Here is a 12,126-nt window from a genome sequence, read left to right as displayed (position 1 = left end):
CGCTTCTCAGGCCGAAGACCACGCAGGGAAGGCAGACAGTCTCATCCAGTGCTGTTTACTGAGTCCATCACCAGAGGCAGGAGAGACTTGCCATTCATCAGAAACGCAGTGGTTGGGGGGGGGGGGATGGGCTGGGGGGTGGGAGTCCTGTCCGCCCCCACCCCGGACACCGAACAGCCACTGGGCGCGGCGCAGAGCTGGACCCCACCCCTCCCCCACAGGCAGTGCCCCCAAACCAGGGTCGAGCGAGTCCCGGGTTCGCCGGGCTCGGGCCCTGAGAACTGGCCTGCTTGTGAGGCCTGAGGAAGGGCGAGCAGGAGGGGGGAGGGCAGGCCTGGCAGGGCAGGAGGGGGCGCGGCTCCCGGGCACGTGGGGCTCGGGCCTGGCTGTCCTGGTAAGGCGGGGCTCAGAAGTAGAGGGCTGGCTCGCTTCGGAAGTCCGAGAGGTCCTCCTGACCGGCAGGGCTGAGCTGAGAGAGAGGGGCCGCAGGCCGTCAGCGCGGCCTGTCTGGGTGTTCGATCCGGCGCCCCCGCCCCTCCTCCCCCGCCACTCACCATGACCTCCTCGGACGGGGGCGCCTCTGCCCTCGGAGCCCGCTCCAGCGCCCACTCCTGCCCCTTGCTGGAGGCCACCGCGTGCTTCGGGGTGTAGCTGGACAGGCCTGCGGGCCGAGGGGCACACGGGGGCACGTGGGGCTGCGTGACCGCGGGCCCAGGACCCCCCCCCCCCGAGCTGCCCACCCCCACAGGCAGGCACTCACCGGAGCTGCCATCCGGCAGCCGAGGGCTCTCGGGACCCACGCTGTTCACGAACGTGGCTCGGGGCAGGAAGAGCACAAAGGGCTTCGCCGCCGCGCCCTCTGAGCCGGAGCCCTCTTCCTCCTCGTCCTCCTCCTCCTCGTCCTCCTCCCTCTCCGTCTCCGCCTCCGCCTCCTCCTCCTGCAGGGAGCTCTCGGGCGGGTACTCAAACGTGGTCTGCAGACTCTTGTCATTGAAGGAGATCTTCATCTAGGAGCAGGAAGCACGCGTGACGGCCCTGCCGCCCGGCCACGCAGGTCCTCCAGCTGGACCGAGACGGGTGCAGGGGGGGTGTCGGCCCAGAGCAGAAGCCAAACACGCCACTGGCCCTTCGAAGCTTCCGAGAGGCGGGGGGCTGCCCCCTCATCAGAGAAGACCCCTCCACCTGGAGCCTGCAGGCTCAGGGTGTCCAAATGCCTGCAGCCCTGGCCCCACCCCTCCCCTCCCCACTCCAGGATCAGCACACCCCCAGGGACCCACCCCTCCCAGGGACCAGACCCCGGCCAGCACCAGAAGCCCACAGCCTCAGGGTCTCCAGAAGCCTCTAAGGCAGTTCCCAGGGTTGCAGGTCTGCCTTCTCAGGGGAGCAGGGCACCAGCCACATCTCCCAGCCAGAGCCTCCCCGGCAGAAGCAGGGTCCAGGGGAGGCTGCACTTGGGAAGCCCTCATCTGCGCTTCCAGCAGCCCCTGCTGTGGGCCGGGGCCTCTCTCTCCAGGGCTGAGTTAGCATCCCAGCCCTCTGGGCACCTGGGTGATCCTGCCCGCCCAGCTCAGCACGGACCACCACTGCTGGGCAAGGGCCTGGCACACCCAAAGCCACGCCTCCAGGGGCCCACACGGAAGCCAGGTGGCTGCCACATGCCAGCCCCGGGAAGGTGGCACCAAGGGCTATCGCCCCACTTTGTAGACTGAGTCAGAGATAGCCCGACTCACTCAGTGACCCTTTCCTCCCCCTTGGGCTGCCCACGTGGCCCTCGTCCACGCTGCCCACTCTTCAGACTCCAGAATTTCATGCCCGGGCAAGGCCTCTCCTTTCCCAAAGCCCTCGGAGCCCAGACTGGGCTGCTGGTTCTGAGGGGCGGTGGGGACAGGCCCTGGCAGCAGCACGCGGGCACCGGGGGTCCGGACGCTCGCCCTCTGCAACCCGGGACGACGCCCCCCACAAGAGCGGCACGTCCCCAAGGCCTGCTCGGCAGGGCGGTAATGAATACGAGAGCTGCCCGCCTGCAGCAGATGGGAGCAGCCCTGCCGGAGCTCGAAATATTAAACTCCAGGGCACAGGACACCACAGCCAGCTCAAGTTCCTCCTCTTCCCCTGGAAGGAGCTGGAGGCGGGAGCCAGGCCCCCAGGCAGACAACCTTGGGGCCCAGGGACAGCAGGACGGGGAGGGGCCTTGTGGAAGGGCCAGGCTTGCAACCCTGGGCAGCAGAGGGACCCAGGCCTCGGGGGACACGTGCAGGGCCGGCCAGGAGCGGGAGGCACTGCCCTGCTGAGCCGGTGTGCAGAAAGAAGGGCCGGCGCGCCTCCCACCGCCCCACAGGCACACACAGCCCCGCACGCCGTGGGCAGCACGCACCCCAAGCTCTTGGCCTCGCCCATCTCAGCACAGCCCACACAGACACCTCCTGGGCAGGTCCTGAGCGCAGGTGCTGCTGCCCTCGCCCCGGCCGTTTGCACAGATGAGCATTCAGGGACGCGAGCCCACGGGCAGACCCCCACCAGAGGCAGACAGGAGCAGGATCAAGATGTTGGCGCCTGTCCCCGGATGGACCCAACCCGGACCTCCAGCTGCCCCCCGAGGAGGACAAACAGGGCAGAGGCCTGGCACAGGGGTGATCACCAGAGCCTACAGGTGCCCACCCAGTGCCCAGGGACCACGGGAGCAGGCCCGGACCCTCCTTCACTCGGCTTCCCCGCTGGCAGGGGGCCTGCCCTGAGCTGGGGGCTGCCCTCGACTCAGGATGTCCCACCTGGGCAGCTGTGTGGGGTGACCCTGCGGCCCCACGGGGATGCAGTCACCTGGCCCCCCGAGACCTGGGGCAGAGACCCCAGAAGGCGCCCAAGGCAGGACGGGACTGCCAACACAGGGGCCTCCCCGAGCGAGCCCAGGCCCCATGGAGAACGGTGCTCCCGGGTACACGGCGATGTCCCCAATGACCCTGAGCCCTCTGGGCCCATCCCCCACCACTGAAGACAGGGAAGGGCCAGCTGCCAGGGCCCAGCCGGATCAGCACGCCCTCATGAGTCCGCATGACCAGCTCCGAGTGGGGAGGCCGAGGCGGCTGGGTGCAAGCAGGCCTGAGCCTGGCACAGCCTGGCCAGGCGGGGCGGGCCTTACAGGCCTGTCCGCACCGAGCTGGAGCCCGGGGCTCAGGGCACGTCCCCCTCCCCTTCGGTCTCCAGGCTCCTTGTGAGTGCAGGTCTGGGGGTCACAGGACACCCCGTGACTCATGCGGCCCGGGGGGACCCGCCTCCAAACCCCAGCCAGACGGCACACACCTGGGACACACCTGGTCACCGGGCTCCTAGGGACTTTGCCCGCTACCCAGTGCCGCCAGCAGGTGGTCCTGGCTTGGCCCACTTCCCGCCCTTTGTTCCCCTCACCCCACCCTGCCCGGGCACCGGGCACGCCCAGCTCAGGTTACCAAAGGGCGTGCACGCTGGACTTTGGGCTGGGGGCTGGGCTCGAGCAGCCTCAGCCTGGGGTGAGCACCCAGCACACACCATCCCCCACTCAGCCTGAGCTCCGGGGGCCAGAGGACCACCCCACACGCCCCGAGGAGCTCCCATAGCTGCCCAGGTGGGATGCCCTGAGTCAAGGCAGCCCCCCGCCGGGGGGAGGTTGAGTGGAGGAGGGTCTAGGCCTGCTGCCGTGGTCTCCAGGCTTCAGAAAGACCACTGGGCGGGGTGGGGGGGGGGCGGTGTCTGCAGGCAGAGCAGATGAAAGGAGACGCAGCACGCGGCAGCGAGCAGGCCCCCTCCGGGCAGCAGCACCTCAGGTCCAGGACCGAGGAGCAGAGCAGTGGGGGTGGGGGTGGCGGTTCCAGCGAGGGCGAGGGCGTGGCGGCTCCAGCCCTGGGGACGTGGCACGGAGGTCAGCAGGTTAGAAGGTGAGGAGGGAAGAGGGGAGAGGAAGGAGCCATCAGACAGGCAGGAGCCCTGCCAACGGGCGCCTCACACAGGGGAGAGGCCCGCAGGCAGCCCTGTGGGAGGCAGGTGTGCGGAGCTGCCGGCCGGCCCCACCCATGGGGCAGCCTGGGGGCCAGGGCAGGGGCCAGAGGGGCGGGACCGCAATGTCCCGCCACGGCGCGGCCATCCAGGGAGGCAGAGGTAGGCCACCTGTGACTCTGCAGAGAGAGACTGAGTGGGGACGTGTGCCCGCCGGGCATGCCTCCCGGGTGCACACCTGGCTGGGCACCCCCACCGCCCAGGGCAGGGCCATCGCCCTCCACTGAGGTTCCAACCCAGGGGCAGGCTCCACCCCATAAAGAGCCACACCTCACCTGTCCCCGGGGAAAGGCACCAGGCACCCTGCCCTGAAAGTTCGCAGGGTCCTGCTGGCCTCCAGGCCGCCCTGTCCCTGGGGCAGGGGGCAGGGGGCGCAGGGCGGTGACAGAAACCACGGGCTGGCTGGAGCGGGCTGGGTGAGGACGAGGCCCAGCGGCCCAGGGCCTGGAGGCGCAGCAGGCAGGCGGGACAACGGGGGCTGCACAAAGCCAGGGGGAGGCCAAGGTCATTCTGAAGGGCTGGGCAGCTCCATGCCTCTGTCCCACCCGACAGGTGTTCGGGCTCCTCCTGGAAGGGCAGCTGGTGCGCCCCAGGCAGAAGATCACCCCCAGCAGGCCGTGTGGCTCTGCCAGGGCCCCAGCCAGGCCACTCGGCCATGCCAGGCATCGTCCATCTGGACCCCCAACCCCTTCAGGGGCACAGAGACCAGGCCAGGCTGGGCAGGGCCTGCTTCCTCCCACCCCGTCCTCCTGCCTTGAGAGGCCTCAGGCCCCTGCCTTGCCCTTCTCACCCCAGCCCAGCCACAAGTGAGCCCACAGCTCTGCCCCCAGCTGGGAGAGAACAATCAGGCTTCCGGCTGCCGCCCTCCAGCCCCAGGAAGCGGCGGCCTGGCACGCAGCGTGAGGGCAGCCAGGTCAGGGCAGGGCTGTAACCGCGCGCCGCACTTGGTCCCCACCCCAGGAGCTCTGCGCCCTCGGCGGCCCCAGGATCCGCCACCTACAAAGCAGGGAGCTGCTACCACCTCCACCGCCCGAGGCGAACACGGGAAAGGACCGCCTCCCAGAGCAGCTGCAGTCCAGGGTCAGGAAGCAGGACAAGGAGCAGACAAGGTGGAGAAGGCAAGCATGGGGGTGGGGCCGGTACCACGGCTACTGGATGACCGCAGAGACTAGACTAGAGAGCGAGGCAAGGTCAGGCGAGCAGGAGGAGGGGGGCACCCGGAAGCACTGCGGGTGATGGCCGTGGATGCCTGACCCGGCAGATGGAGCTGGCAGGAGGGCCGATGCCCTCGCTCAAGGAGGAGAGAATGATGCAGGGAGGAAGGACAGTGCCAAGGCCAACCCCGAGGCAGGAAGTCAAAAGGAAGCAACTAGAGGAAGGAGGTGCCACATCTAATTAGACAGTGCCAGCGGGACAGCGGGCAAGGGGGCTCCGGTGACACAAGACACATCACCGTCCCCCACGGCTCCAAGGAAGCTGAGGCCGGGGGCAGAGGTGGCCTCAGACACCAGCAGCCAAAGGAGAAGCCCACCAGGCAGCAGCGTGGCTCCAGGGGAGGGGTACCTGCGCAGCGCCTGCTGAGCGCAGTCCTGCCCTGAGGGGCTGGCCTTGGAATGTGCCCCAGGACCAGACACAAGTGGTAGGTGCTAGAATGACCAGGAAGAACCTAAGGAACGTCTCCTTGCGCCCAGAGGGTTCCAGGCCACCAAGTAGCCCAGCTGGGGGAGCGAGGCTCAAGGCGGGCTCCTGGCCCTGCACCCGAGTCTCTCTCCACTCTAGGTCTCTCCTTCCCAGCGGGGGCAGCGTCTTCGCAGCTCCCCAGCGTCACATCCCAGGATCAGACCAGGCCTGCCACACACTAGGAGCCCAATAACACTCACGCCAGGCCAAGTCCTGCGAGGCTGCAGGCCGGCGTGCCTCCTGGGGAGCGGACAGCAGGAATCCGACCCCGCCAAACCAAAGGTCTCCTGCCCCTTTCTACTTCCACCCTGGCACCAACGACCCGCGTAGACCAGGACTCCAGAAGAACACGCCAGGCCAGGGTGGAGCCAACAGCGGGACACGCAACACGACAGTCCTGCGCAGCCCGTTCTGGAGAGTGTGGCGGGGACCCACAGGCAGATGCAGCCCTGGCCGCACTCACCCTCCCCACCAGCCTTTCAAGATACAGAGCAGGCCAGCCGTCCCCACAGCGCCAGGGTCGTCAGGGTTCCGCTGGAACCCAGGCCAGGGACGTCCCCCCAGCTCAACCTCTCCTGGAGCTTGCACAGCCACCCGGCCCCAGCTCTCCCCTGGTCCACGTAGAAGCCATCCCACACCCAGGCCAGGCGTCCTGGGAACAGGGCACATGCTACACCCACTGTGACCCACCACCTCTCCCCTCCCTGCTGGGAACTCTGCCTCCACCACTGACCTTCTTTCTCGAGGAGCCAGCCTTGGTGAGGCAGGACTTCTGCAGGGCCAGGTAGCCGCCAATCACCTCGATCTCGTGCACAGTGGGGTAGCGCTTCTTCAGTGAGGTCCCCAAGGCAGCAGGAGGCTCCAAAAGGCTGCCCGGCCCCTCTTCCTTAGCCTCCCCTGGCCTGGCCTCCCCATTGGCCTGCAGGACCCCTGGCTTCCTCTTGGGCACCACCGTGAAAGTGTTGCCGCCTCTGTGCTGGAGCTCGGACAGGTGCCCAGGCCCCGCAAGATGCGGGTGGTACTGGGGAGGCGCACCGGCCCCGGTGCAGGGCAGTTTGGCTTCTTGGGGGACCTCATCCTCTGAGTCCACCTCATCAATGAAGGTGACGGGCAGCCCTGGCCTCCCAGGCTCCCTGCCATTCTCGGCCAAGCCAAGCAGCCCAAAGCCCTGGGCAGGCTGGGCTTCAGCGGCGACCCGTGGGGACGGGGGTGGTGAGGATGGTCGCTGCCACCTAACGGCCTGGTCCACGAGAGCAGGGGCTGGCGTGGGGCAGCCCCCCTCCTCCACCCCAGAGGGGCTCCTCCCACGCGCGGGCATGTCGTCTGCTCCAGGCACCTGCCGGGCTTCATCCTCCTGGTGCTGGGAGGCCCAGCCCAATCCTCCCGCTGGAGGCCCCACGGACTGCCTCCCCTCCGCAGGAGGGGCCCCGGAGGCCCTGCGCTTGGGGATGAACACGAAAGAGTTTCGAGAGTTCATGCGAAGACGGGCCAGCGCCCGGGCCTGGAGATCTGCGGCAGGGATCGTGTCCATGTCTGGCTTGGAGGCTGGCCGTATCTCGAAGGAGTCATTGGCGCTGGTGGCTGCAGAGACCCACTGGCGCTGGCTGGGAGTGGCACTGGCAGGGCCGGGCGTGGGCAAGGCCGGGGGCGCGGCTGGAGTGGCACTGGGGGTCCCGGGGCTGGGGGGCGGGCGGGTGGGGGCCTCCCCCGACTCCACCTTTGGCTTCCACTCGCCCGGCCCAGGCGCGGAGCCCGCGAGGCCGTTGGCAGCGCCGGCCCGGGGCTCGGGGGCCGCGGGCCCGTTGGGGAGTGGGCGAGCGCCGGCGCTGCAGCGCAGGCCCCGCGGGTGGACAGTAAAGGAGTTGCTGCCGGTCTTGTGCAGGAAGTCGCTGCGCCGGGGCCCAGGGCCCGGGCCGGGGCCTGAGCCGAAGCGCTCGGGCTCGGGCTGGAGGCAGGCGACGGGCTCACCCGCGCGCGGGGCGGCCGGGCCCGGGGAGGGTGGCAGCGCGGGGCGGTGGCGCTCCGGGCTCCCGCGGCGGCGCGGCGCGGCCGGCGGGTCGAACTTCTGGAGCAGGCGGCTGACGCGGCCGGGAGGCGGCGGCGCCTCGTACACGAGCACCTCGGCGGCGCGGATGCGGGCGGCCGGGCCGGGGCCGGGGCCGGGGCCGGGCGCGGGAGGGAAGCCGGGCGCCGACTCGATGATGAGGATGTTGTCGGCGCGGATGGTGCGCACGCCGGGCACGCAGGGGTACAGCTCCAGCAGCGGCGGCCCCGCCGCGCCCGCGCCCCCGCCGCGCCGCGCCCCGCGCCGCCGCTCCGACTCGAGCCGCATGAACGGGTTCTCGCGCAGCGGGCCCAGGCTCTCGGCCAGCACCAGCCGCTCGGCCGCCGGCCCCGCGGGCTCCGCCGCGCCCGCCCCGGCCCTCGGCGCCGCGCCGCCGCCCAACGCCGCCAGCTTGGCCCGCTTCCGCTCCAGGATCTCTCGCTTCCAGGCGGGCATCGCGGCGCGGGGCCCCGGGCCCGGCCGCCCCAGGCCCGCCATGCTGCGGAGCGGCCGCCGCAGCCAGCGCGCGCGGGGAAGTGCGGCCGCCGCCCGCCCCGGCCCGGCCCTCACGCCGCGGCCACGCCCCCGGGCCGCCGCCCCGTGGGGGAGGCGCGCAGACCCGCCCCGCGCCCGGCGGCCCCGCGGATTGGAGAGCGCCCTCCGCGACCCCGCCTCCCCGCGCGACCCGGCGGACAGCGCCCTGCGCGGGAGCCGGGCCCCATTGGGGAGGCCCCATTGGACACGCCCGCGACGCCTCACGCCGCCCCGGGAGGCCCCCACTTCCGCCTCTGCGCCCTTCGCCCGCGGCGCCCACGGGGCGGAGCTCGGAGGGCGTGGATCCCGGCCGGCGGGCGGGCGGGATCCCTGGGCCCCACGTCGGGGGTGACCTTGGCCGGCCTTGCGCCTTTCTCATCGTGCCAGGACTCTGCCCGCCTGCTACCCCCGCGGAAAGCGTGGTGGAGGAAGGGCCAGCCCGGGACCGGAAGGCTGTCGCGCTCCTGCGGGTGGTGTGCTGGCTGCAGGCCGGTCTCCCGCCGCCGGGTCCAGGGACTGCCCACCTGCGGTCCTCGGTCCCCTGCGGGCCTTAGCGGAGATGCCAATGCTGGAGCCCCAACCAGTGCTGCGGAATCGGTTTCTCAGGAATCCCTAGTGCCGGCCCCCAGAATCCACTCCGTTGCTCAGACAAGTAGTGGAAACACTCTACCCGCACTTTGTTCTCCAGGACCCACCAAACACGGACGGGAGTGCATGAGCTGTGAGCATCTACAGAGGAAGGGGACTCCGCGCACACAAGCAGGCCCACATCCCTCTGACGCAGACAGGGCCACAAAAGCCAGGGCGTGTATTTCAGTCATCTGTTGAACCACCTCTATCCCAAGGCTAACCCTGAGAGCACAGCTTCTCTCCCTACTTGCTAAGAGGACACTCACTCCCTGTGGAGGGCTGCACAGTGCCCACCACGTTCTTCCAGGCCTGTCAGAGCCAAGGAGAGAGGGGAAGTCGGTGGGCATGGGCAAGGACACATGTCACCTGCCTTTCCATCACCTGCCCCACAGTCAGCAGATGTTCAGGAGTGACACCACGGCCTCCCACACCACTAACCCTTCAGGGCCCAGGCTCCAAGAGCACCTGGGCCTCTGCGGAGACCAGGGGCAGGTTTCAACGCCGGGGTCCTTCTCAGCTTCTATCCCACGGCAGTCTGCAGCTACCACTGCGTTAAGGGTACTTTAACAGCCCTGCCTATTCTGCTGGAGGAAAGAACCTGGATTTCAGACTTCCAGAGGCCGTGTTCCTTCAGGACTCTCCTCAAATCACCTTTCCAAAGGAGGCTAAGCCTTCACGTGCTCACCACGTCTATGCCTACAGGATCACCTAAACCTGAACCACCAGAATTCAACAGGGGAGCAAGAAAACACACAAACTAAAAATAACATTAAGAGGAAACCCACTCCCAATGGTCAGCTTGTATCTGGCTTAGACACAAGTTACGCCAATCCTGCGTAGGAGACATTTTTGTAGCCGTGGCACAAACTAGACCAACCTCCAACTCAAGCATCTCAACGGTTCAGGTCATGCGGTACCCATCCCAGGACAACGGTCATGCAGCTGCTTCAGTAGAACAAGGGTCCAAAAACGTGTTCTGTGAAGGACCAGACAGTAAATATTTTAGCCCAGTGATTCCTACCAGGGACAGTTTTGTCCTCCAGGAGACCTGGCAACGTCTGGAGACACTTTTGGTTGTCACAAGTGAGGGGTGCTACTGGCATCTAGGGAGTGAGTGGAGGCCAGGGATGACGCCAAACACTCTACAACACTCAGGACAGCGCCTCCCCCTGCGCACACACGACAAACAACGATCCGACCCAAAAGGCCCGCCATGCCAAGACCGAGAGGCCTTGTACACTGCAGGCCATGTTCGCCTTCTGTCACACTCTTGTTTTTACAATGCTTTGAAAATGTAAAAGTTATTCTTAGCTGATGGGCAGCACACAAACAGGCCCCAGCCCACAGTCTGCTCACCCCTGCTCTGCAGATCAGCAAGGCCCATGAAGACTCTGATGTCACACAAACAGCTTGGTAGGCCCTCAGCATGGGTCTGCCCCTGCGCTGTCTTCACCCTGGCTCCCCAGGCAGGAAGCAGGGATCCTCTGACGGAACCGCCCCCATCTACCCAGGACCCTCTAGCCAAATTCCAGCCCCCTTACAACCTCAGCTCTGTAACCAGCTACACCACACAGCAGGGAGCGTCTCAGCATTCACCTCATGTCGCCCTCAAAAGGTCAGGCAACCACTGTGCATTTCAGCAAAACATTCTCTTATTTTATTTTTGTCTCAGCAAATGTTCTCATTTGGCACCTGACTAGCATCAAACCAAAGCCCTCAGGCCGACAGGCGTGGGCTGAGACCATCTGCAAGCTTCCCCTGTGTAGGTCTCAATGGCTAAGGCATCAGAGCACCCGTTCGTCTCGCTGGTCCCTTAGGGCGGCCTACATGTCTCAGGCGCGCTAACAGTGCTGGCCACCAGGTGGTGGAAAAGTCGTGACACTGCAATCTGCTGGGATAGGTAGCCAAGCAGCGCCTTGAAAGCAAGTTCTTTTCTCAGGCAACAGATCTCCAGATGGGGTTCTGCTCACACTTATTCAACATACTCCTGTCTGCCTGGGCTGGAATGAAGAAAAAGCCCATCCTCCCCAGTGCCATTGGGGAGGAGACACAAGCTGGTTTACAGTTTTTAGCGCTCAAGCATCTAAGGAAGTCTTGTCTGGGGGGATGGGGCAGTAAGCTCTCAGGTCAGCACTGCTTGCCAGGGGAAACCTTGAGTTCAGCTTTGCAGCCTTTGCGCAAGAGGTACTTTCCCAGGATCCATGAAAATACGCAGAGTCCATCAGGACATTTTACTCCTTTGCAGTTTCCAACTGTCAGAGGCGTTCAGGACTGTCTGGCCTTCTTGGGATCCGCTCAAGATCTCAATTCAAGATTAGCTATTCAAAGCATGAGATAAGAGGGAATACATTTTAAGAATCAAGGCTGCTCTCTGTAGCCCTGCTGAAGGAACAATTCCAGACATGACTGAGAAAGAGAAAGCTGGGCACTCAGCAGGGCACAAGCTGCCGTTGAGACCCAGACCTCTCCCCTGGTGCGGCAGATGCGGGAGCTCAGCCCGGGGTCCGGCAGTCCAGCCTATCCTCTGCGAGGCTAGTTGACCCGGCAGGCGCGGATCATCAGCAGCTGCAGGAGGATGAAGACAGGGGACGTGATCAGGCCGAACCAGAGCTCCCGGGTCTGCTCCACCAGCTTCTGGCACAACAGCATCTCGAAGACGAACTTCAGGCTGAGAACCGTGAGGACCCAGAAGAGGCGGAGCACAGCCAGCCGCTTCTCTCCGTCCTGGAAGAGGCGCACGGAGACGATAGTGGTGAAGTAGGTGCTGAGCCCGTCAGCAGCGAAGAAGGGCACGAACACGTTCCACCAGGAGAGGCCGGGAGCCAGGCCGTCCACACGCAGGGCCAGCAGCACGGAAAACACCAGCAGGGCCAACAGGTGCACGAAGATCTCGAAGGTGGCGAAGCCCAGCCACTGCACCAGCTCCCGGAGCGAGAAAAGCATCGCGCCGGTTGAGCGCGGGCCAGGCCCCGGCCAGTCGTCCCACACGCCGGGCTGCGCCGCCACTCCCCACGGGCCTCGCTGGCGCCTGCCGCCGTCGCCGCCGCGGCGAGCGAGAGGCAGCGAGCGGCCCCGCCTGCCCCGGCCCTCGGCCCCGGCGCGCCGCCGCTCCCCCGGCCCGGGCCCGGGCCCCAGCACTGGCCACCAGCGGACGCCCGCCTCGCTCGGACGCCATGCCCCGCCGGGCGCGGCCCAATGGCGTCACTTCCGGC

At 67.0% G+C, this 12,126-nt stretch overlaps 2 protein-coding genes across 3 annotated transcripts; both read right to left on the bottom strand.

Annotated features, from left to right (window-relative positions):
* Positions 1-39: 39 nt before the first annotated feature.
* TPRN (taperin) lies at positions 40-8,291 on the bottom strand. Of its 2 annotated transcripts, XM_057725213.1 has the most exons (4): positions 6,440-8,291; positions 761-1,007; positions 555-661; positions 268-469 (listed from the first exon to the last, which is right to left on the bottom strand). In XM_057725213.1, exons 1-4 carry the CDS (start codon positions 8,246-8,248, stop codon positions 407-409), a joined length of 2,226 nt encoding a protein of 741 aa, XP_057581196.1. In that variant the 5' UTR covers positions 8,249-8,291; the 3' UTR covers positions 268-406. The 2 variants fall into 2 exon arrangements, with proteins under 2 accessions (XP_057581195.1, XP_057581196.1); XM_057725212.1 differs by lacking the exon at positions 555-661 and having other exon boundaries at positions 40-469.
* A 2,241-nt stretch (positions 8,292-10,532) lies between these two features.
* TMEM203 (transmembrane protein 203) lies at positions 10,533-12,101 on the bottom strand. The gene has a single exon (XM_057721239.1). It carries the CDS (start codon positions 11,855-11,857, stop codon positions 11,447-11,449), a length of 411 nt encoding a protein of 136 aa, XP_057577222.1. The 5' UTR covers positions 11,858-12,101; the 3' UTR covers positions 10,533-11,446.
* Between the last annotated feature and the right edge of the window lie 25 nt (positions 12,102-12,126).

Source organism: Hippopotamus amphibius, chromosome 2, assembly GCF_030028045.1.
Source record: "Hippopotamus amphibius kiboko isolate mHipAmp2 chromosome 2, mHipAmp2.hap2, whole genome shotgun sequence".
In the NCBI taxonomy this organism is placed as follows: domain Eukaryota; kingdom Metazoa; phylum Chordata; class Mammalia; order Artiodactyla; family Hippopotamidae; genus Hippopotamus; species Hippopotamus amphibius.
This window is presented reverse-complemented; position numbering and strand designations above follow the sequence as displayed.

What these genes read in the sequence shown, in the direction of transcription:
- TPRN (XM_057725212.1), bottom strand. Translation starts at nt 8,248, where the DNA reads ATGGCGGGCCTGGGGCGGCCGGGCCCGGGGCCCCGCGCCGCGATGCCC. An exon ending in CTGGCTCCTCGAGAAAGAAG is followed by an intron (nt 1,008 to 6,439) that starts GTCAGTGGTGGA and finishes TCCTGCTCCTAG; the next exon opens with ATGAAGATCTCCTTCAATGA. An exon ending in GCTGCCGGATGGCAGCTCCG is followed by an intron (nt 470 to 760) that starts GTGAGTGCCTGC and finishes CCTCTCTCTCAG; the next exon opens with CTCAGCCCTGCCGGTCAGGA.
- TMEM203 (XM_057721239.1), bottom strand. Translation starts at nt 11,857, where the DNA reads ATGCTTTTCTCGCTCCGGGAGCTGGTGCAGTGGCTGGGCTTCGCCACC.